General features: G+C 37.2%; 1 protein-coding gene across 4 annotated transcripts in view; it reads right to left on the bottom strand.

Annotated features, from left to right (window-relative positions):
- The window catches only part of Senp6 (SUMO specific peptidase 6), a 95,619-nt gene that overhangs the window by 31,369 nt on the left and 39,515 nt on the right, over window positions 1–24,735 (bottom strand). For all 4 annotated transcript variants that reach the window (XM_028879845.2, XM_028879846.2, XM_028879847.2 and 1 more), the window contains 4 exons: window positions 17,446–17,588; window positions 11,436–11,823; window positions 8,666–8,892; window positions 1,388–1,555 (listed from right to left, as the gene is read on the bottom strand). In XM_028879845.2, the coding sequence (XP_028735678.1) occupies window positions 1,388–1,555; window positions 8,666–8,892; window positions 11,436–11,823; window positions 17,446–17,588 (926 nt within the window). The remainder of the gene's footprint in view (window positions 1–1,387; window positions 1,556–8,665; window positions 8,893–11,435; window positions 11,824–17,445; window positions 17,589–24,735) is intronic.

Genomic DNA, 24,735 nt, shown 5'->3' with positions numbered 1-24,735 from the left:
TATCTTTTATCCAATGGCTTTAGCATCCATTGGCATTCCTTCCTTCCATCATTTATTGGTGGTTATAAAATGGTTTAATTTTAGCCAGATGGTAGTAGTGTATGACTTTAATTCCAGCACTCAGGAGGAAGAGGCAGGCGGATTTCTGAGTTCAAGGCCAGCCTGGTCTATAGAGTGAATTCCAGGACAGTCAGACCAACACAGAGAAACCCTGTCTCGAAAGACCAAAAAAAAAAGGTTTAATTTCAATGTAAAGAGCATTTAACATTAAGCCTAATTAATAAACCTGAATGAAGTTACTTTGCATGTTTAGAAATGTTAGAAAATCAAAAAGAGGCAAATATTTTGAAATGTATTGAAGGACAGATAACACATTAACAGTAGTAAACAGATACATGAAAAGTAAACACAGACCAAGTGTTCCTCATCCAAAATTCTAAAATGTTGAGGACTAGAAGGGGTTCAGATTTTGGAGACAGTCATGTGGAGTATTTACTTAGACTTTAGTGCTTAAATATCCATAACTGGAAAATAAAATAAAAAAAGTGAAATACTTCAAAATCTAAAACTCCCTTCTCCCAACCAGCACTGAGGACTGAACAGAAAAGGATTAGAGCATGCTAAACTGGAGGTCTATCACTGAGCTCCACCCCTACAACCAACTCAACTTTTTTCTTTTTTGGAAACTGAAGGATGTGCCTCTTACTAAATCAACCAAGCTGGCTTCTTCTGTTTGCTTGCTTGTAACTCTGCCACCATACGCAACTTCCTGGTGATCCTGATACATCAGCCTCCAAAAATGGCTGGGAATACACACTAGCATATCTGGCTCAGAGAATATACCACCATATCCAGCGACACAAAATTTTTAAGTTATGGTCATCACTCAACATTTCAGACTTCAGAGAATTTTGAATTTTGGGACTAGGGGTATTTAACCCTGTATAGTAAAATACTAAACGAGAGAACTTAACTGTAAGTATGAGAGTCATATGCATCTCCTACAATAAATTGAACACTACTCTGAATTTTACATATATAGTAGTTGTTTTTTTTGTTTTTTGGAGACAGGGTTTCTCTGTGTAACCTTGGAGCCTTTCCTGGAACTCACTCTGTAGCCCAGGCTGGCCTCAAACTCACAGAGATCCGCTTGCCTCTGCCTCCCAAGTGCTGGGATTAAAGGTGTGCGCACCACTGCCTGGCTCACATATCCAGTAGTTTTTAATTGATTACTATTTATATAATCTTAAAGCAATCTGAAATCTTTAAATAATTTTGATCTTCAATTAACTTCAAAAATGTAACGAACTTTAAATACTATTGATTAACCTTGTCAGAGGCATCTGAATCCTGTTATTAGTACAGTAACAGTTTAAGAAGTACTTACAATTACAGGCTCTACCAACAGTCGGAATTGTGTTCCAACTCGTATACTCCGGCAGTTTAAAATGACACTCTCAAAGTTTTGGCAGTGGGGCAGTGACAGAGTGTGAATTAAAGTTCCGTGAGTGTTTATTTTACGACGCTTTAGAGGTGTGCTGATGGGATTGCCCAGCTGAAAAGAAAAAGAAAATTTCACATACTAAGGTGCTGTAAGAAGGCTGCAAACCAAACACACATGCACTGACTACATGGAATGACTGTCCTTCCTCAGTGTGAGAGGAAGTAGAAATTATGGCTATAATATAAAGTAAATTCACAAGTTGTAGTTGAAATTCAAGCACAGTGGTCAGGAATTAAACTCACAAATCACACTGGATATGTTCAAATCACAACCAAAATATAACTAATGGTTTTGCAAAAATCAGTAACTTCCTTAAGCTTCAGTTTCCTAAAATGAAAAGCACTGAGGTCTAAGAATGCCTCTATTCAAAAGAGTAATGGCCCCAGAGCAGGTCAGAGGTAACTGATGCACAGAAAAGCTGCCTGGGTGGATGCCAGTGATGAGTAATGGCGGTAAAACTTAAAAGCACTGTTTCTTTAGAAAGCAAGTAAGAGAATATTAATATTTAAAAGGGTATTTTATATATTCATGCAGACCAGTTACTTGACCTGGAACCACTGGTACGGCTCAGTAGGTAAGGGCACCTACTGTCAAGTCCGGAGACCTGAGTTCAAACCGGCACAACCTACATGGATGAAGGAAAGAAGCAACTCTGCTAGTTGACCTCTAACCCCCGCCTTTGTATTGTGGCATGTGCACCCCCACACATGTTAAATAAATAAATGTTTAAAAACACCTCAATAATTTATATTCACAAATGCAAACAAATCACAATATGAACATTTTATGTTTATAATTTCAATTGAAATTAATTGTGTTTATAACAATTACATATACCTTATCTGAATGTATAATATCAGAAGTGTTTCAGACTTTCGAATATTTTTGCATAGGTTTATTAGCTGAACATCCATAATCTCAAAGTCTCAAATCCAAACCCACCTAACAAAGATTTGCTCTTTGGAGCACTTCAGACTCTAAATTTTTCTGTAACCTGCAATAACTATTATTACTATCAAAGAATAAAACATGAAAAAAAAACCCCCACAAAGAATAAAACATGATCTGAATAGGGAAAAAAAAAATCCAAACCAACCAAACAACAAAAGTCATGTATCCTATATAGGACAGCCATTATCATTCTGAGATAATTCTAGCACCTGCCACAGAACTGTACACACTTAAAGCAGGAAGTATACAAAGTCCCCCAAATACCACCCCAAGCTATCAGTGTAAGCAAATTCAGAGTTGCAGGATATGAAATAAATCAATAAAATCAACAGTGCTGCCATTTACCTACAGTCAATTATCTGAAATAAAAAGTAAAAAAAAAAATCAACAACTATAAGAAAATAAAACACCTAGGCATAAAATTAGGCAAAGAAGTTAATCATATCTATGATGAAGAAACTGAAGACACACAAACAGAGGAAGAGGCATCTCAGGTTCATGGAGAAGAATTAGTATTGTTAGAATACACACATCAACCAAAAGAGAGCTATAGAGTTAATGCAATCTCTAAGTACCAATACCACTTTTTGAAGTACTGGGGGAAAAAAAGACAAAAACAAAAACCTAAAGCAAATCTTAACACTTTATATGCAACTATGCAATCACAAAGAAAAGAGAGAGAGAGAAAACCCTGAATACTACAGTCTTCTTGAGGAAGAACAAAGCTGTCATCTGACTTCAAAATATACTCCCAAGCCATAGTAATAAAAATAGCATGGTAGTGAAATAAACACAGACCAACAGGCCAACCAAGAGAACCAACCAATGGAACAGAATAAGAAACCTGGAAGTAAATTAAATTCATTATTCTACAGGCAAATCATTTTGTGTGTGTGGTTCTTCATTTTAACCAACGAGTATGCATACGTATGCACACTATTGGAGGGGAGGAAGGGAAAGCTTCAGAGAGGGTTTTGATTACTGTAGGTGCTGGGAAGTAAACTCTTGTCTGATCTTTATCATTTCAGCCATTTTGGTTTTTTGAGACTGGATCTTTGTGTCGACTTTGATGCCCTAATACTCAGGATCCTCTTGTCTCAACATCCCAAGTGCCCAGTTACAGGTAACATATTTTTGACAGAAGTGCTAGGAATATACACTAGAGGAAAGACAGTCTTTTCCCATAAATGATGCAGGGAAAATGAGGTATCAACAGGCACAGGAATGAAACAGGGCTGGAGAGATGGCTCATAGGTTAGGAACACTTGCAGTTCTTACAGAAGATTTAAGTTCAATTCCTAGCACCTACATGATGGCTCACAACCATCCATAACTCCAGTTCCAGCCTCTGTGGGAATCAGGCAGCCAGTGATGCGCATATACACATGCAGGCAAAACTCCCATACACATAGAAAAATTAAAATATATTTTTAAATTAATAATGAAAAAGACTCCTATCTCTTGACTATATTAAAAAAAACTCTAAATGGATTAAAGATTTAATATACAATCTAAAAACTATGAAATATGTACAAACAAATATAGGGGAGATATTTCCAAATGATGGAAACGCAAAGATCTTTTCATACAAGACAATGAAAAAACAAAATAACAAAAAACTAAAAGAAAGCCGGATATGAGAACAAAATTGCTAACTATATAGCCAAAAAGGGTTACTATCTAGACTACATAAGGGACTCAACAATGAAGAGAGAAACAAATGAATTAGAAATTGGGCAAGCTTGCACTGAAGTTCATGCCTATAATTCCAGCACTGGGGAGATGGAGGCAGGAAGAACAGAAACTCAAAGTTATCCTTAGCTACATAGGAAGTTCAAGGCCAGCCTGGGCTAAATGAGATCCTATCTCATGAATAAATAAATAAATGAAGACAGGCAGGCAGGCAGACAGACAGACAGACAGACATAATAGATTTAAATAGATAGTTCACAAAACAAGGTACATAAATAGCTAACAGGCATAAGAAAAACATGATCAGCATCATTAATCACAAAGGAAATGCAAATCAATACCACAGCAAAGCATCTCCAGACAGCATGAGAAAGATGGCAAGGACGCACACAAAAAGGCACACTGTAAATTAGTACGGCCATTATGGAAACATGACGAACAAGAGAACTATCAATACTAATACAAAGTGCATGAAACCAGTCTGTCAAAGAGACATCTACACCGCCACGTCCATTACAGCACTATTCACAATAGATGAGAGAAACACCTTATGTGCACAACTGATGAAGGAAGTAAAAATAAAACTATGGCACACCAACATACCAAAATACTTCTCAGACATATAAAAGCACAAACATCCTGTCATTTGCAACACCATGGATGAAACTAGAGATAATTACCTTAACTGAAGAACCTTGTGTGGCCTCAACACTTAGGAGGCTGAGGTAGAAGTACATCTGAGAACTTGAGGCCAGCCCAAGCTCCAAAGAGTTTAAGGTTAGACAGGGCTGGAAAGTGAGACTGTCAAACACCTGCCACCTCCCAAATCCTCTAAGAAAACACACACAACCATAGAGATACGGCTTTATACACTGATTTTTCAGGCTAAGAAACTGGTTATTATGACTTCCTAAATTATTAATAGGAACACATCAGAGACCTTTTTAAAAGGTCTTGGACATGTTTGTTTTGGCTTGGTTTGGTTTTTAAGCTTTACAGTCATTTTTCAAATGAGAGCTATTCTGTTCACCAATGACAGATAATAAATGCTGTTCCCAATAGAATCCTAGAAAGATGGGAGTCTGAAAGATCCACACCCTGCCACAGAGCATCTCATTTTGAAATGAGAAATAAAAGCCTTCTGGTCAGTGTCTCATCAAAAACCTGGATAATCCGATCACATGAAAGTCCAGCTCACTTAGCAGAACTCTTGTATGTTGCATGTACTTCCAGTGTGTCCTACAGCAAACTATCTCCAGTAAGCATTTCTGAAGAAGAGTGCAGTTATTCCTATGTGCAATTTTTGCTCAACTACTCTCTAGTGAAGTTATACCAATTTTCAGCCCTAACATCTCATCTTTCCAAACACCACTGGAGCACTACCACAGTTAGAAAACCTTCTGGCAATCAATATAGCTAGCAAGGAGCAATTTATTTCATACTCACTAACTGATTACCACCTTTCCTGAACTTTATTCATTTTCTTTATTCATATTTCAAAGCTCACATGCACACACATGTGCACCCATATGTCAGTATGTGCCAGTGGCCACAGTCTCACTAGGCCATAGGGGCTCTTGGACTGAGTAAGGCTGACTGGCTAGTAAATCCAAGGATGTACCTGTGCCTGCTTCTCCAGCGTTAGATTATGATCCGCACTTGACTTTCTACATGAGTGCTAAGTATCGAACTCAGGTCTTCAGGCTGTGTGGCAGGCATGTTAGTAACAGCTGTCTCCTCTCGTTAGTCCTTCTTGACTTTAAGAAACTATATATATATATATATATATATATATATATATATATATATATATATATATACACACATGTATATGTATATATATATGTATATGTATATATGTATATGTATATATATGTATATATACATATATATGTATATATGTATATATATGTATATATACATATATATATATGAATTACAAATATATAATCAACAACTGACAGTATCAATTGATGCAATTTTTCCTCACTTACACTAACCTATCAAATCTTGATCATGTTTCATACACTGATCTGAATTTCTTTCTTAAAATGTACCTATACCTCTGCTGTTTATTTTTGCTTGTATTGTTGTTTAGAAAGGCACTAAGATTATGTAAAAATACCAATCCATTTTTTAAAGTAATCTTTGAATTGCTTGTATTGTTTCTCATTTCTTAAGGTTCCAGTTTTCTTAGTAAATCTGTTACTCTGCTTAAACTTCTGCTTTAAAAAAATGTTTATTTTGTAAAACATGCTCACTTTATAAATTCATATATTCCTATATCTTGTTATCCCCTCTAAAGAGTACTATATATTGATTTAGCTCTAATTCTATCTTCAATTGGTTGCAGCCTATTATTAAGCCAGGATTCTTCAGCCATACCTGTATTAATGGACAGTGATTTTTCTCATTACTAATGTTTTGTTTTGGCTTCAATTTTGTTTTGATTTGTTTTTAGAGACAGGGTCTCACTTTGTAGCCCAGGTTGGCATAAAACTCACTCTACCCCAGAATAGTCTCAATCAAACGTGAAATGATCCTTCTGCCTCAGCTTACCAAGTGCTGGGATTGCAGGCATGAGGCACCATGCTCAGCAAACAATCTTGTTGTATAAATACTTCACACCTTGGGAAAGAGGGAAGAATTCCTTTGAGAAGAATTCTATGGGGTCAAATGATAAATATTTAAAATTTTAAGGTATTTTTTCTTTTTTCTCTTTTTACATAGCTTTCCTTTCTATTGCTAAAACAGAAAGTACCCTCCTATTCCCTTGAATTCTTATCAGGAACACATACTACTTTGTACTAACTTTAAAAGTCTACTTAGTAAATAATTAAATTTCATTTTCCCCAAGCAGTTCTTCCTTACTAATTTATACTTTTTATGTGGTGGTTTCTATCTGACAGCATGTCCAACTTATGTTCTGATGGCCACATGTAGCCAACACCAGCTATGAACACAATTGTAAACTTATTTAAAACACTGAGATTTAAACAAACAATAATAATTTAACTGTTCAAGTCTCCAGCATGAACTCTGTAGTTTATCTCAAAGACCATCACCATCACCTTATAGTGACCATCACTACCTTACAGTGACTATCACCTTACACTGTCAAGAGGTTGGGTACATCTGGTCCTTATTCTTTTGGTTTTTATACCCGGTTTTGGTTATTTACTTTTTGTAAACATTTATATATTGATGGGGAGAGGCAGTGCTATAGTATGCACATGGAAGTCAGAGTTTGTAGGAGTTGGTTTTATTCTTCCATCGTGGAGGTCCTGGGAATTGAAATAATATTATCAGTCTTGTCAGCAAGCACCTTTATTTGTAGAGCCATCTCGCCAGCCCTAGTCTCTCTCTCACTTTTAATAACATTTGGTCTATTTCAATATTGTATATCATTTGCATTATAAATATCTCTATGAATCTTTTTATTTACATCACTATCTTTTTATCTCAATATTTTGAAATTTTTAAGCAAATTATAATATGGTTAAGATATAACTATACTATGGTGACATAGACTGAAATTAAAATAACTACTAGCCTACTAGGTTTTCTTAGAAACACACATATGCATACCCACATGCACATACACACACACATCATCGCTAAAGTCTGAACGACTCCAAACCCTGAAACTTTCTGAGCGCCAACACTGCACACCTGAACTAAAGTGATGGGCTGCAGTAAAAAATGCAAGTGAAGTACTGGAAAGATGGCTCTGTGGTTAAGGCCACATACTGCTCTTCCAGATGACCTGAGTTCAGTTCTCAGCACCAACATCAGGTGGCTCACAACTGCTTGCAATTCCAGCTCCAAAGGATATAGCCTGTGGCCTCTGCTGGTACCTACACTCATGTGCATATACTCACACATATACACATAAATAAAAATAAGAAATTAAAAAAAAAATGAAAGAAAACGTAATGAACTAAAAATACTGTGCAAAACTTACCTCAAGGTTAACCATACACTGTATGTGACAAATATAAATAATTTCCTTTTAGATTTAAGTCCTAGTTCCAAGTATCTAGTTATAATATGTGCAAATATTCCAAATTTTAAAAAACTGAAATTTAAAACATTTCTGGTCACAGAAATCATGAAAAAGGAATCTATACTGACATTTTGTTAAGAATAATACTGGGTTTTTCCCCCCCGAGACAGGGTTTTGCTGTGTTACAGCCCAGGCTGTCCTGGAACATACTCTGTAGACCAGGTTGGCCTCGAACTCAGAGATGTGTCTGTCATTGCCTCCTGAGTGCTGGAGTTAAAGGCATGTGCCACTACCACCTTATACTGGCTTTTTTTTCCTTGTTGGATTTGTAACTTAAGCCTTTGATTAAATTGTAATTTATTTTTGTATATAGTTTAATGGTCTTCTAAAAGAATTTTTTAACAGTATTTGAGGACAGATTAGTGAATAGGCCACCTTCTCTTGCTGTCATTAACAAATTACTCCTGAAAGCCAGGTTACACCCCAAAGGGAAGACCTCAATCTGAATGTACCTGGTCCTTCATTCTCGCTTTTCTTGATACGACAACTGTATTTAACTCCGATTCTGCTGGATTGCTTCTGGATTCCTGCTCTGCTCTGCAAATATTTGCATTTAATGCAGCTTCTACTTTTCCAGTAGATGGTGCCGGGGAAGAGCATGCCGAGTCAGCAGGCTGTGGGGATATGCTCTCTCTTCTGTGAGTCCTGTCGTCATCGTCGTCATCACTGGACAAAATGACTACAATCAGAAAGAAAATCCAAAGTTGACATTCAAAATTTTTACATTTATATTTCATTTCTTCATTTTTTTAATCTTTTTTTTTTGGTTGTTGTTGTTTTCAAGACAGTATTTCTCTGTGTAGCTTTGTGCCTTTCCTGGATCTCGCTCTGTAGACCAGGCTGGCCTTGAACTCACAGAGATCCGCCTGCCTCTTCCTCCCAAGTGCTGGGATTAAAGGCATGCATCACTACCACCCGTATATTTCATTTCTGTCTGTAAAAAACTTAACTGGGAAATATACCAAATTTGTCTTAAACTTCTCCACAGACCAGTAAAAGCAAATGAAGGAGGAGCCAATGAAATGGCTCAGCATGTAAAATTGCTTGCTGCACAAGCCCAGTGGCCTGAGTTTGATCACTGGAATCCATGTAAAGTTTGAAAGCAAGAGCTGATCTCTCTCTCTCTCTCTCTCTCTCTCTCTCTCTCTCTCTCTCTCTCTCTCTCTCTCTCTCTCTCTCGCATAGGCACACGAGGGAAGACATAATCCATTGTATCTCATAAAAGTCTTAAAAAAAAGCACATGATTTATAATCTTTATAAAAATACTGGATAAATATGAAATCAACTCTTTAGCTTTAGCTTCTATAATCACCACCACCCGTGTTGTGGATATAGCTTAGCGGCAGAACACTTGTCTAGCATGCACAAGGCTCTGGATTCAAATCTCCAGTATTGCCAAGGAAAAAAATAAAGCATGATATAATGACCACTAACCCACACAGCTACTCCAGTAACTCACAAGAATTATCCAGAGATCTATTTCAGAATTAAAGAAAGTTCATGGTTTGAAAATATCCAAATTATATTCAAAATAACACATTTTAAATATGTGACCAAATATTTTTGCCTTACAATGGGAAGCACTTAAAATTATAAAAATTGTACTAATATCTAATGCTCAATAAATCTTGCTTTATAAACATGAATAAGACATTTATAACGACAATTTGCTTAGGTCTTGTACTCGTTACTCTATACCTTATCAGATCTATGCCTGTATCATAATCCATAAGTTAATTGCACTGTACTGAATAAAATCCCCATCATCCACTCCTGAAACACTAGCAAGAATTTCTGTTGACTAGTCTACCTCAACACTCTTCATAGTTTGTCATAAAGCACTAGCTTGAATATCACTGTTGATGGACAACCTAAACTAATGCAAGCACAGAGATAGTCAGGTACTCATTGATTTCAATGCCGTATCACTCTTTGTTGTAAAAGTTGACTTGCAACTAACTCTAAGAACAGAGACAATGTCTTGCTCACTGCTATATTCCAGAACCAAAAACTACGCTTCACACAGGATATTTAAAGTGGTCCTGTGTAAGAGTAAAAAAAAGTTGGCTAAAGACATTCTGATGATACAGCTGCCTGTGAATTACTTACTCCTGGTAAGTAACTTTAATAAAGGAGGTTGGATTTTAAAGAAGGCATGATGTATGAACTTACATGGGCGTTTTTCGTTTTAGCACCCCACACACACATGTTCAGTTAATACTTAATGAGTAATATACATGCCTCAGAGGACCATCACTCCAGTAATATCCATTATCTCTTTGATTTTGTTATCTAGTTTCATAACAAATACTGGCTTATTATTATTTTCAAAGCTGGTTATTTGATTCAATTTCTCTCCTCTATGAAATCAGAGACAACAATGGTATCTATATGTTACAAAGATATGTAAAATCCTATTACAGTAATTGGTACCTATAAACTTTTAAAGAAGGTGTGTGCACCTTCTTTAACTTGGCTTAAAAATATCCATGAACTATCTTGCCTTGTAGTAAGAAAACTTATTTCTACTGAGTCCTTGCTATGTGTCAAATATCATACTGAACTATGATTATTTGTTATTTATATGTTATTTTATTTCCTCAAATCAGTAACAAAGGGGTTGGGATACAGTTCAGTTGGCAAACCCTTGCAATCATCCAGTACCCAAGTTCGATCTCCAGAAACCCACGTAAGAAGGCTGGGCATGGTAATTTCTGGCCCCAGCATTGGAAAGAAAGAGACAGGCTAACCCCTGGAGCTCACTGGCCAGCCAGGCTAGCCTACACAGCAAGCACACATACAAAAAGTCTAGACAAGAGATAAAGACTAAGTCAAAATAAGCAATAATTAGCATGAGCAAAGACTGGGGCCAAGTTACTGTTTTCTTATTGACTACTTAACATGAGGGGAATGGGAACAAAGTCAGTTATTATTTCACAACTACATGGACATGTTTAAATCACATGCTCCCCAAATGCTGCATTATCTGCCACAAGAAGATAGATACCTCTGGAAACTGCTTCTCAAATATGCTCACATTAAAAACCACACAATTAAAATGTTGGATTGTCACTGAAGAATACAGTTAATCTAGGCATGGTGGTGCACATGGTGGTACACTTCAGGAGTGAAGGCCAGGGCATCAGTGGAGCCCACTGGAGTGACCCCCTGGGTTTCTGCGTCTCAGGAAGGGAGAGAGGAAATAAGAAGAGGATACTTACTTGGATCATTTAGATCTGACAGGCTTGTCTTTCGGTCTTTCAGGTTTGTGATTTTAGGTATTTTCCCCCCAGGTAAAATGACTTTTCCATTAGTCTGTATGTAGTTATGTCTACTAGCATCACAAGTCACCAAAATATCAACTGGAATCTTTTCCACACTGTTACCATAAAACTTCTTAGCTGTTAATCCTGTTGTTTGTGACTTCTGTCCTCCAGAACTATGATGAATTGACGTTCTTAATAATGGTCCAGTTGGTTCATTCAAAGTTACAGCTTGTCTGCAATTTCTTTGCAAATCATTATGAAAAACAATACCACAACTTTGGCATTTGGTCTGATTTTCTTTTTCTTTTCCACATTTTGGGCAACGTTCACGCTGTTCAGATACCTTATGTTCCCAAAAAAAAAAAAAAAAAGAGAGAGAGAGAAAGAGAGAAAACACTTTGGTATTTTAAGTTTTTTAAGTTAGCATCAAAAGCCTCCAAATGAAGTCTTCGTTTTTCCATCATCACTCCTAAGGCCTTCCTAAGATCCTGAATCAGTCATATGATTTGGGGGTCAGCAACAGAATGCTAGAAAAAATTTCAAGGCCATCCTGTCCAGCAGTTAGCTATCACAATCTCATTTTTATCCTTAAGAATCAAAATGGAAAAAACTAGGAAAGGTAGAGACTTTGCTTTGCATATAACAGAGCTAGGGTTGATTTCTCAGTACCACAAACAAGCCAGCCAACAAACAAAAAAGAAACAACCCAAGTGCTTGATTTCAACTTTACTGTCTATAATAAAGATAAATAAAACATATTTAAAAGAAAAGTACATGGAAAAACAGCAATTCTAAGTAATCTTTCTAGAAAAATGATACTAAAACAGTAAGTACAACTCCACCTTTCATCACCTAAGACATACACACATCATAAAATTAATTGCAGCAATCAGAAACAAAATGCAATTAATGAATCAAATGAGACACTAAAGTTTTAATGATAAAAACTAGAGGTTAAGAATTTCAAGCCATGGTTCAGTGGTTAAGATCACATGCTGCTTTTATAGAGGATCTGAGCTCAGTTTATTGCTGTGGGATGGTCTGTCTGTCAAATCTGTTGCTCTGATTGGTCAATAAATAAAACACTGATTGGCCAGTGGCCAGGCAGGAAGTATAGGTGGGACTAACAGAGAGGAGAATTGAGAGAACAGGAAGGCGGTAGGAGAGACTGCTAGCCACCACCATGACAAACAGCATGTGAAGACACTGGTAAGCCATGAGCTACGTGGCAAGGTATATATTTATAGAAATGGATTAATTTAAGCTATAAGAACAGTTAGCAAGAAGCCTGGCACGGCCATACAATTCATAAGCAATATAAGTCTCTGTGTTGCCGGGCGTTGGTGGCGCACGCCTTTAATCCCAGCACTTGGGAGGCAGAGCCAGGCGGATCTCTGTGAGTTCGAGGCCAGCCTGGGCTACCAAGTGAGCTCCAGGAAAGGCGCAAAGCTACACAGAGAAACCCTGTCTTGAAAAACCAAAAAAAAAAAAAAAGTCTCTGTGTTTACTTGGTCGGGTGTGAGAGGCTGTGGGACTGGCGGGTGACAAAGATTTGTCCTGACTGTGGGCCAGGCAGGAAAACTCTAGCTATAGTTCCCATATAGATCAAAAGAGTCTATAAAGTAGAGCTTCATGGGGATCTGACATCTCTGGCTTCTGAGGGCACCTGTACTCACAAGCACATACACACAGACATATATGCAAAACTAAAAATAAATATTAAAAAGGAAATAAAAATAATTCCAAGCAAAGATTGTGACATACACCTATAAGTATAGCACTTGCAAGGCTGAGGAAGAAGAGTGGAAGTGAAGGATAGCCTGGGCCACACAGTGAGACAGACAGACATGCAGCACATACGCATGCCCCACCTGCAAATGCAGCTGGGAATAAAGCTCAGCCCTAGTGCAGCTCCTGACACCCAAGCCCAAAAGAAACTAATAAAAATGAATCTCAAAATGAAATACTATTTAGTTCTCCTAAGGTATATGTAACCCTCCCTTCCTTCACTTCATTATTTTTGATTTTCTGAGAAAAGGTTTCACCATGAATCACCAGCTGCCTTGGAAGTCACTATGTAGATCAAGCTGATCTTATACTTGGAGCAACCTTCCTGCCTCTCTCGCCCTGATGAATGGCGGGATTATAGTCTTGTACAGCTTAAATTTTTTCATTATTCATGTAAAGTAAAAACTTCCATAATTATAATTTTTATGAAAAATTGATTAAAACCTAATTTTGTTCCATTTGGTCATTGAAAAAAAAACTCACAAAGTTAAATAACTTCAAATTACAGGGTTAGGGGAGTAGTTTGATAGGTTCTTTCAGCATAAAGATTGATCCTCAAAACTCCAACAAGAAAATACTACAAATTTAATATTGCATTCTATGTCTAAGATTCTATACATGAAAAACCTTACTTAACTAAAACAAGCCTGTCTCAAAAAAAAAAATGTCATTCTTATTATGTATCCAAAAGATGTTCAATTATATTAAAGTCAACAATCCTGGTTTCTTTTCTTTCTTTCTTTCTTTCTTTCTTTCTTTCTTTCTTTCTTTCTTTCTTTCTTTCTTTCTTTCTTTCTTTCTTTTGTTGTTGTAATCTTAAATGGTCTTTGTTGTTGTTGTTGTATGTAATCTTAAATGGTCTTTTAATAAAAAACCCAGAGCCAGATGTTAGGGTGAAAGCAAAAGATCAGAGAAGCAGAACAGTCACTAGTTCTTACCTCTATGAAATCCTCAGCCTAAAGAGAGAGAGTTCCTCTTTCCTCAGGCCTTATAAACCTTTCTCTGCCCTGCCATATTACTTCCTGGGATTAAAGGCATGTGTGCTTCCCAAGCAAAGGCATGAGAACTCAAGTGCTGAGATTAAAGATGTGTGCCACCACTGCCTGACCTCTATGGCTGGCTCTGTCCTTTGATCCTCAAGCAAGTTTATTAGGGTACACAATATATCACCACCTTTTTTTTTTTTTGGTTTTTAGAGACAAGGTTTCTGTGTCCTAGCTGTCCTGGAACTCACTTTGTAGACCACACTGACCTCAAACTCACAGAGCTCTGCCTGCCTCTGCCTCCTGAGTGCTGTGTGTGTGTATACCACCACCACCACCCTCGCTCCTGTTTTCTTAAAAGCAGTGCAGAGTCTTACAGTCTTAAAAAGAAAGATAAACCACTAATATTGTTTGAAAATTAAAGGTTACAAAGAGACTATCTACAATCTGTCCTCTCTCTAAGGGAAATAGGATCAACTGGCACAGAAGTAGAGTCAAAGAAGGTCTTTAGGCATGAAGCAGTTCTGAGGCTCTGAGCCGGCAGCCAGCCCAGGGAAGAAGGATGCTGTGATGAGAAGGAGCTTCTCCCCTCCCGCTTCCTCCTTTTAGGAGACACCAGTATGGTCTGAGCCAACTTTAGGGTGGCAAGCCGGGAGACTGGTAAATAAGGGAAAACTGAGCAAATACATAAAAATACAGTAGGGATGATGGTAATCAAAATTCTATGGCCAAAATGAATTATAGTCCTACAAAGGGCAAAAGATAAACACCGAAATAAACTAAAGGGCTTTACTACACATACGTGTGTATTTCCTAGCCCTGTGTAATGGTAAGGAATACAAGTAGAAGCTCAATGTCAATGAACAGAAACAGTGACTTCCTGAAGAGAAGTATGACTCTTGGGCTGAGATTGAAAAAAAAATGAATAAGTATAGATTACCTTGTTATACCAAATAAAGAAGCCCTTAAAAGAAAGGGACCAGGTTGAAGGGATGGTCCACACACAATAGTAGGAATCATCTGAGCTTCAAAACATGTTAAAGTTAAAGACTATAACCCAAGTAAAATAAGAATCCATGTGCTCATGATACACAACTAAATATGGGCAGAATAGCTAGCACTTGCTACTCTATTATCAGGCCAGAAATTCACATCTCAGGACCCATTTAAGAACTGGGTATTCCCACTAGGGCTTGCTGGTTTCCAACCTAGGCACGAAAATGCCAATCCCGGGTTCCTGAGAAAGATTTTGTCTCAAAGGAAGAGGTAGAGTGTGATAAAGAAGGATATCTGACCATCTCTTTTGGTGTATGTGTGTGTCAACATAGGTCTATCATCCAATACTCAGGATTTGATCCCATGTAAAAGGGAAGGGAGAGGACAGGTTTAGAAATGTGTAAGAAAACATCTTAACTAAGGTGAAAATCAACACCATGTGGCTCCCAATACGCTGCACAATGAGAAGATACACATTATTTCTCAGATAAACATTGAAAATATATAATTGTGATGAAACAACAGATAAATGCAGTATGAGCCATGAAGTAATGACCTAAGCACCTTAGAAAACACCAAAGTTGGGGCTGGAGAGATAGCTCAGTGGTTAAGAGCACTGATTGTTCTTACAGAGGAACCTGGTTCAATTCTCAGCACCCAGATGACAGCTCACACAGACATACATACAGGCAAAAGAACAGATGGAAGAGTTGTGGTAAATAAATGCAACATATGACACTGGAATGAAGCCTAAGCACTGTTTACATGAAATCTGAATGAAAATATAAGTCAGTGACATGGTATCTGCCCAGCTGGCCAATGTCCTAGGTTCCCAGAAAGAAACCAAAAAGACTGGGTTTTGTAGACCAGACAGTAAGTTTAAAATCAGTATTTAACATGAGGTCTATTTTATTTTTAAATTATTTCAAATTATTTCTATGTTGGGGCAGTATGTGCATGTATGAGCATTGGTTCCCATAGAGCCCAGAAGAAAACATCAGATGCCTTGGACCTGGAGCTGCAGGTGCTTGTGAGCTGCCTAAGTTGGGTGCTTGGAACCGATCTCAGGTCCTCTGTAAGAGCAGTATGTGTTCTTAAACACTGAGCAGACCCAAAGTAGTATTTTTTAATTAAAAAAAAATTTTTGTGTGTGTGTAATATAGTATTTATGAGGGAAAGAAAGGAAGGAGGAGGGAGAGATGCAGGGAGGGAGGGAAGGAGAGAGGGAGGGAGGAGTTGGGGGAGAAAGATGAAATTATGAGAGGGAGAAGGAAAAGAGGGGAGATGTGAAAAGGGAGAGATGAGGAGGAGTAAGGGAAGGAGAGAGAAGAATGAATGCAAACAGGATAGAGGACAAGCTTGGGTTTCAGTCCTTTATCTGAGACAGTGCCTTGTTTTGCCACTGGATTCTCCTGTCTCTGCTCCCCATCTTGCCCTAGGAGCACTGGTATTACATACATGGATTATCACACTTGGTTTTACACTGGTTCTGAGGATTTGAACTCAGGTCCTCAGACTTGTTTGGCAAGTGTTTTTCTAACTGAGACATCTCTCCCGCCCTAGGTTATATAAATTTTATAGCTACATATGATGCCTCATGCCTGTAATCAACAATTTGAAAGCTAGAAGACGGTAATGAACTGGAGGCTAACCTGGGCTACAAGGTGAGTTTTGGGTTAGCTGGTAATGAATAAGACCCTGTCTCCCAAAACAAAAACCAACCAAATAAAAACAATTTTTTTTAAAAAAATGTTTTGTCTCTTTAGTTTTTAGCTGAGTATAATAGGCCAGATTATGTTTCAGGGATGCACTGATAAAAATATTTACAGAAAATAATTCTATATTTTGGACAAGTAGAATGGACTATTTAAGCCAGAAACATTTACTTAAATAACTTCTCTAGGTTCCTTTGGGTCCTATGATGCAAAGTCACCTAGAATGTAATAAGCAATAAAGACAATGTGAACAAGCTAGTGAAATGGCTCAGTAAGGAAAGCCTGCAAGCCTGATAACCTGAGTCTGATCCTGAGGATCCATAGTGGAAGAACTGACTTCCAAAGGCTGTTCACAGACTTCCACCTTATGACATGGCATGCATGTGACCACACTCTCACAAACATATATAGTCATAAAATTAAATTTTAAAATAGTAATAAGAATGCTATGTGATTAGTAAGAAAAGTAACTTCTCTACTTACCTCTAGATGGGTCAAACACTTTTTTGAGACAGGGGACAGTGGAGACAGCTGGTAAGTACTACAGTGCCGTTTCTGTTGTACTTTCCTCTTAATTTCAGGCTCTACATATGATTCCGACTCTTCCGGTTTCTTCATTATACGGTCTAAAAGAAGCAAGGGGGTGAAAAATACTGAATTTAAGTTTAATAAGTTACTCATGATCTTTGCTATAGCAGAGTCCATATTTTCAACATTAATTTTTAGTTAAAATGGGATAGTGCATAAACATGTATGATAAAGAATAACCAGATGGCTAGTGGGCAGAGGGGCTTGCCACCAATACTGATGACATGAATTTGATTCTCAGAACTCACATGATAAAAGAACTCCTGAAAGTTGTTCACTAATGACTTGCGTATTCATACAGCAGCACATGCACAAGTGCACACACACACACACACACACACACACACACACTCACTATAACAAACAAACAAACAAACAAACAAAAACCACAAACCTTTAAGACTAAGGCAATAATAATGTCCAAGTTACTCTTACCTGGTTTTCCCTTCTCAGCAGGATTTCCACACTGCAGACTACTTCATTTAAGGCAACAGAAACACCGTACTAAACTACATATGCCCCTTTCTCTCCAACTTAGCTTTGTTCTTAGATTACTAATAAGAAAACACAGGAATTCAAACATTTGGTACAAAGATTTGTATAAAGTAAAATTAAACTAACCATTAAGCTACTCGGGAATTTTTCGTGGTAGTAGCTGTTTAGATATGTATTTTTCCCCCAAGAAATATGAGAGAATTGTCTCTATTATGTTTCAGTGTAACTGCTCTATTGGTATACTCCTGCCTTTGCTAAATAGTTCTAATATTTCTTCTTTTATTCTTTCTTTTTTTGAGATGAGGTCCAACTTTGTTAAACTGCCTAGTATGAACTCACTATGCAGTCCAGGCTGGCTTTAAACTTGTGAGCTTCCTCCTGCTTCTGGGTTCCAAATGCTAGCACAGCCATAGACCACCACACCCAACTTCCTTTTCTCTTCTGACTTCAAAACTTCATGAATAAGCCAGTCTTGTTTCTGTATTTCATCTCACAGAGTTTCATTCATCCAGAATATTTTTTTTATTCTCTTCCATATGTTCCTCTCCATACAAGCAAAGTCTACTCAATTTATCTGATGAAGGCATACCCTTCTTTGCTAAGAAGCTAGCTGCCTTTGTCCTACCCTAGTCATTTAATTAATCCATAGTTGCCATGGCACCCAATTTATATTTCTATTAGCACTCATTTAATAATAAAATACTTGTTTGTACTAATCTATTACTGCCAATATGGCTGTGAGAAATAAGGTTTTAGTCTCTATATATGTGAGTATATGTATGTATATGTGTTTGTAAGTATATATACACATACACACACATTTTTTATTTGGGGGGGGGGGAGTCCCAAGACGAGGTTTCTCTGGCTGTCCTGAAACTCACTCTGTAGACTAGGCTGGCCTCGAACTCACAGAGATCCGCCTGCCTCTGCCTCCCAAGTACTGGGATTAAAGGCATGTGCCACCATCGCGTGGCAGTCATATATTTTTTTTAACACCCAGAAACTACAAAAGACAAAAACTGAATAAGTATTTACCAGATTAATGAACTGCACAAAGACAAAACTATATGATGCATTTAAGTGTAAAATTAGTGAGGTGTGGTGGTACATGTCTTTAATTCCAGTACTTGGGAGGCAGTAGCAGGGGAATTTAGGGGAAGAAATGATGTTTCTAACTCATCTTTGAAAATGACTTACCCTTTAAAATAGAGATAATGAGTCACGTGTAAACTTAGAACCTGAAGACTCAGCCTACAGCCAAAGGACATAAAAGACTTAAAAACAACAAAAAACCCCACCAAACTATCAAAGTTTTACCCTGAGGTTACACAGAGAAACATGCTAGTCTAGAGCATCCAGATGTTAGTGGGCTTTATATGGGATAGTTTACTTTGCTATTTCTAAACAAATGTTCACCAAGAGCTATACTATTCTACTCTTAAGTAAAAAAGAACATAGGCATTTTTTAAAATCAGAAAGTACATAAACACAGGTGTCCAGAATATAAGAAATTGCTTGTAAAATTAAAGTACAATAGTCTGAAAATATGGCCTTCAACAGGATATGGGTTCTGAGTACTTGAAAGACCAAGGCAGAGAAACTGAGCTCAGAACAGGCTGAATGTGCCTCACAAACACAGAGTGTGCCTCCAAGAAAATCCTCAATCCCTTTAAACATGCTGGTTCAGATTTGTTTGTTTTATTGAGACAGAGTCTCACCATGCAGCCCTGGTTGACTATGACCTCACAGAGATCTACCTGCTTCTGCCTCCCAAGTATTGGGGTTAAAGTCTTGTGGCACCAGGCCCTACGTAAGATTTTTTTTTTTTTTAACTAAACTCAATTATGGGCATAAAGAAAAATCTACAATAAAAATAAACAAATTTTTCATTAGATCTTATAAATTGAACACAAGATCTGTGCATATCATTCCACTCAAATATGTATCAGTTTTCTGCCCAACACTTCTTAAATACCAGTAATATTTAATTAAAATACAAGTAAATATAACAATATGCATAATATTTAAAATGAGTATTTTACTGTGTTCTTTAGTGAATAAAAATAAAACAAAAAAGGGTATTATTGCAACCTCTGGAAACCAGCCCCAAGGCTGCACCCAGGGCTTGCAAGGACCCCATGACATTGGCAAGGCTGTAACTTTTCTATCTGAGAGTTTTTAGGGAAGGAAAAAACACACACATACTCTTAACCGTTCTTTTTCTTTATTCTCTCATGTTGTTCTCTCCCGACACTCTTCTGTTCCCTTTCCTTCCACCGATTAACTACTCTAACAGAACCTCTTAGGCAATACGTACCTGAAGCCCTCACTAGGGGCTACAGAGTCAAGTTATTCTCTGTAGCCTTGACTAGTCAGAATATATTTTCACAAACTGAGGTCAGGAATGAGTGCAAGGACTAATTTGCCAGCTAGCAATAATTGAGCTTTTCTGTATTTACAACCTAGCCAGACAGCACAGTTATGTATCCTTGTGAACAAGACTGAGAATGCTTATCTAAAAAACCATTAGCAAGGCATCTAGTCTAATTTAAACTCTTTTGAAGCTTTATTTCATCTAATGATGTACAAGAAATCTGTGACTTCCTATCTTAGCAAAAAGATTAAAGGTAATTGAACCTGCCTGGCTCCGGACACAAGTGGTTTCCTAAATCATAAATCTGTGCTGTGATCTAAAGCAGGTCCTAAGTGTCTCATGGGCTTCATGGAACAATAGGCCTTAGTTATGAAACATATCCTAGTATTATTTTTATTCATCAAAACTGTGTCCATTAGAGAATACAGCTTAAGGAGGACTCATCTGTTGACAATCCACAAAATAGATGCCCAGAAGATCAGGATGTTTTCATGAGATCAACACACTACCACACAGGTAGTGGGGATCCCCTACATCCAATATACCAGAGGAAAGACTGTGACAGCAGCCTGGGAAAGCACAACAGAAACAGAAGGCATTCTAGAGTCTGCATTCTCGTAAGCCTTGCTTAAACAAGACACACCCATCAGAGAGTGTTTCTTCTACGGGGCTGACACCTGAACTTCATTTGCCTCTTGCTATATTTCTGACATGGCTACCAGCAATCTCCTCCCTTTTTTGTTTATTAAATTGGTATGTTAATTTCTCTATGGGCATGCTGCAGGTAATTAAAAGTCTGAAGATGACTGGAAGAAGAATAATTAATCCTCCAATGATCTATAAAAGTAATAAAAAGACACGTTATTTTTATTTTGAACAAAAATATTGTAACTAATGGGTGAAGTAACAAGTCATTGCTATTGTAGAGGATATCTACAGTTTAGAATGGCTAATCTGAGAATGCAGACTATCTATATTGATAGCAACCTGAGAACTATTTTAGACACCTCTCTCTCAGGTGTGTTTGTACTTGTTCTCAGTACATCTCTGAACCATTAAAAGGCAGAAATAACAAAATTACATTTATAGTTAGCATGACATGATGTTGTTAAGCATGTCTTAGTTTTTTTTTTTTTTTTTTTTTTTGGTTTTTTTTTTTTTTTCGAGACAGGGTTTCTCTGTGTAGCTTTGCGCCTTTCCTGGAGCTCACTTGGTAGCCCAGGCTGGCCTCGAACTCACAGAGATCCGCCTGGCTCTGCCTCCCGAGTGCTGGGATTAAAGGCGTGCGCCACCATCGCCCGGCATGTCTTAGTATTTTGAATTTGTTCCCCATAAATGGCTATTTGTAGAACGTTATTTTATCTGTTAATCTTTGATCAATTTCTTTCTGAGTAACCAATGCTAATGACACATTTGCCCTGAGGCTACAGGGTATATGTTCAATACAGATCAATTTTGACAGATGCAGTTTTCTTTTTTCTAATACAATTGATCATAGTTGCTGAATCTGCAGGCATATACTCCAAAGCTATAGAGGCTCACTGCACAGGGATAGAAAGGTGAGATTAAGTTTTAAGATAATAAAATGGACTGGCTGAATATGAGAGGATACTTTTCTTCTGTACATGTGAATTAAGGAGTGATTTATCAGCTGACTGTTGTAATCCTAAGGTATAATTGCATGAAAATGTAATTAAAATGTGTACATATTAAAAGATAGCATATAATGTCAAGCAGTTGTAAACTTTTAGAGGAACACTAAAAACAGTTGCAAAAAGAAAAGGAAGCTTAAAGAACAAAATGAAAAGCCAGAGGAAAATTGGTGATTTTAATGTATCATTATATAAATGCTATTCTACATGCTTAGAAAAATTAAAATATTGTCAAACAACAAATGTGTTTTGACAAAAACCTAAAAAAATTATACTTAATAATTCATAAGCTTTAACTTTTTATTACAAAACTGCTTATCAATGCTAGCAAAGACTATGGCTATAACTTACTAAAACTATTAAATACACCCTAAACTCAAAAAAGGGAGCAAATAGAATGATAAAGAAGACCGAAGGCAAGCAAAATAGCTTAGAAGTAAAGGTGTGTGCTGCTAAATTCAATCCCCTGAGCCCACAAGGTGGAAGGAGAAAACACATGCTAGGAGGGTTGTCTTCTGAAATCCACAATGGGATGTGGCACTTGGACTCTACACGCACGCACACATGCGCACACCTAACAAACCAAATAAATAAATGTAAAAAAAAAATCATCTTGATATAAAGAACCTAAATTTTGCCAGATGGTGATGGCACACACCTTTAATCACAACACTCAGGAGGCAGAGATAGGTGGATCTCTGTGACTTTGAGGCCGGCCTGGTCTACAGAGTGAATTCCAGGGCAGGCTCTAAAAGCTACAGAGAAACCCTGTCTGAAAAAACCAAAGGGAAAAAAAAGGAACGTAAATTTCATTTAAATTTTAAAATTCTTTTGATGATGGTGGTAGTAACATGTGTGATGTGTTTGAGTGCAAGTGTGTGCATACAATGGTGCACATGTGGAGGTTAGATGGTAGTTTTGGAGTCAAGTCTCTCTTTCCACCTTTGAGGGTTCAAGGGATCAAATTCAGGTTCTGAGAGACAAATGCTCAAGCATTTTCACCCACTGTGCCATCCTGTCAGTACCACCGTGATTTCTTTTAAAGGCAAAAATATTCCAGGAACTGTGCTAGAAACTAATGACATGTGATCTCCAAAGGAAATACTAAAATTGAATGTGATCTTCATGTAGCATCATATGCAATATTATGCTAGTACTATAGTTTACCCTATAACCAGGCATATATCTACCTGCCTAACACAAAAGTAGCTGAAAATGGAAGGCCCCATTACCTGTAATATAATTAAAGATAAAAGGTAGTATCTCAATACTACAATTTTTCTTACTCTCAAAACAGTTACAGCTTTGGCTGGAGTAGTTCAATTGATCGAGTGCTTACTTGGCATGCACAAAGCCCTGGGTTCGATGTCCAGCACTACAGAAACCAAGAGTCTATCTGGGATACAAGCCTCTCTTAAAAGCACTTCTCCCCTTGACAAAGCTTAGAATTTCAATAGCAAATATTGTCCCAAAATGTATATGTACTGCCAGTAAGAACTTACAAATATCAAAGGGTATATCTATCCTGCAGAAGAATAAATGCAAAATAAATGAAAACAGAAAATTATCATTAGACAAAAATCAAGTAGTAACTGTTGTGTGAATGAGTAACAGGTTCATTAGGACCCACTAATGAAGCTATGGGTGATAGTACAATTCTATAATACCAGCACTCCAGATGTATAGGCAGAAGGGCTTGGAATTTAAAGCCAGAATTGGACATAGCCAGTTTGTGGCTGAGCCACATGAGGCTGTCGGAGAAGTTCAACTGTACCCCCAACAATCAACAATGGATGATAAAATCAGATGGTGAAAAATTGAGGAGAAACAGAATCATTACCTCAACATTATCAGGGAACTTTACCAAATTTTACAGTGATGAAACCCTAGAGAAACTACTATATATAACAAAGTGATCATAACTAACATCACCAGTAACCAAACACATTAAAACCATGCAATCCCTGGTAGAATGCACTAAAAAAGGCACGTCATTTCTGTGTTGTCAAAAACAGCAGAGATGCAGCTTCAGCATATAAATCATCATCAAACATAGACCAAAAGGCATTACAAAAGCAACTCCCCTGTAGTCATCAAAATAATCCAGGAAACTAAGAAAACAACTAATTGCAATGTGGGAAAGGCATCAATGGAAAACAAGTTACTTCTAAACAAGGTCAACAGCTTAGCAATTAGTCTTACAAGACAGACCTATAATGACATATGCTTTAATCCTATCATTCAGAAGGCTAAGGCAGGAGATCAGTAGTTTGAACTAATTCAGACTATACAGAGTACTATGCAGGCTTGAATTATGTAATGAGGTTCTGTGTCAGAAAGCAAACAAAACCCCAATAATCAAACAGGCGAACACCTTATACTAATCTTCACTTTGACAAAAGTATTGACTTAAAAGGTATAACAAGGATAAAGAATAAATAGGAACCATTTTATACTAGTTTTGCCATTTTTCTATAATAATAGTAGATAATTACATCTACAATTATTTTAAAGTGAAAAACAAAGAAATCCAAGAAATATTGTTGGGTAGTTTTTTGTTGTTTGTTTGAGACAGGATCTTACTATGAATCCTTAGATGGCCTGAACTTTCTATGTGGACCAGGCTGGCCTTGAACTCACAGAGGTCCACCTACCTGCCTCTGC

This window comes from Peromyscus leucopus, chromosome 7, assembly GCF_004664715.2.
Source record: "Peromyscus leucopus breed LL Stock chromosome 7, UCI_PerLeu_2.1, whole genome shotgun sequence".
NCBI lineage: Eukaryota > Metazoa > Chordata > Mammalia > Rodentia > Cricetidae > Peromyscus > Peromyscus leucopus.
The sequence above is the reverse complement of the archived record's forward strand: the minus strand, read 5'-3'. Positions and strand labels throughout refer to the sequence as shown.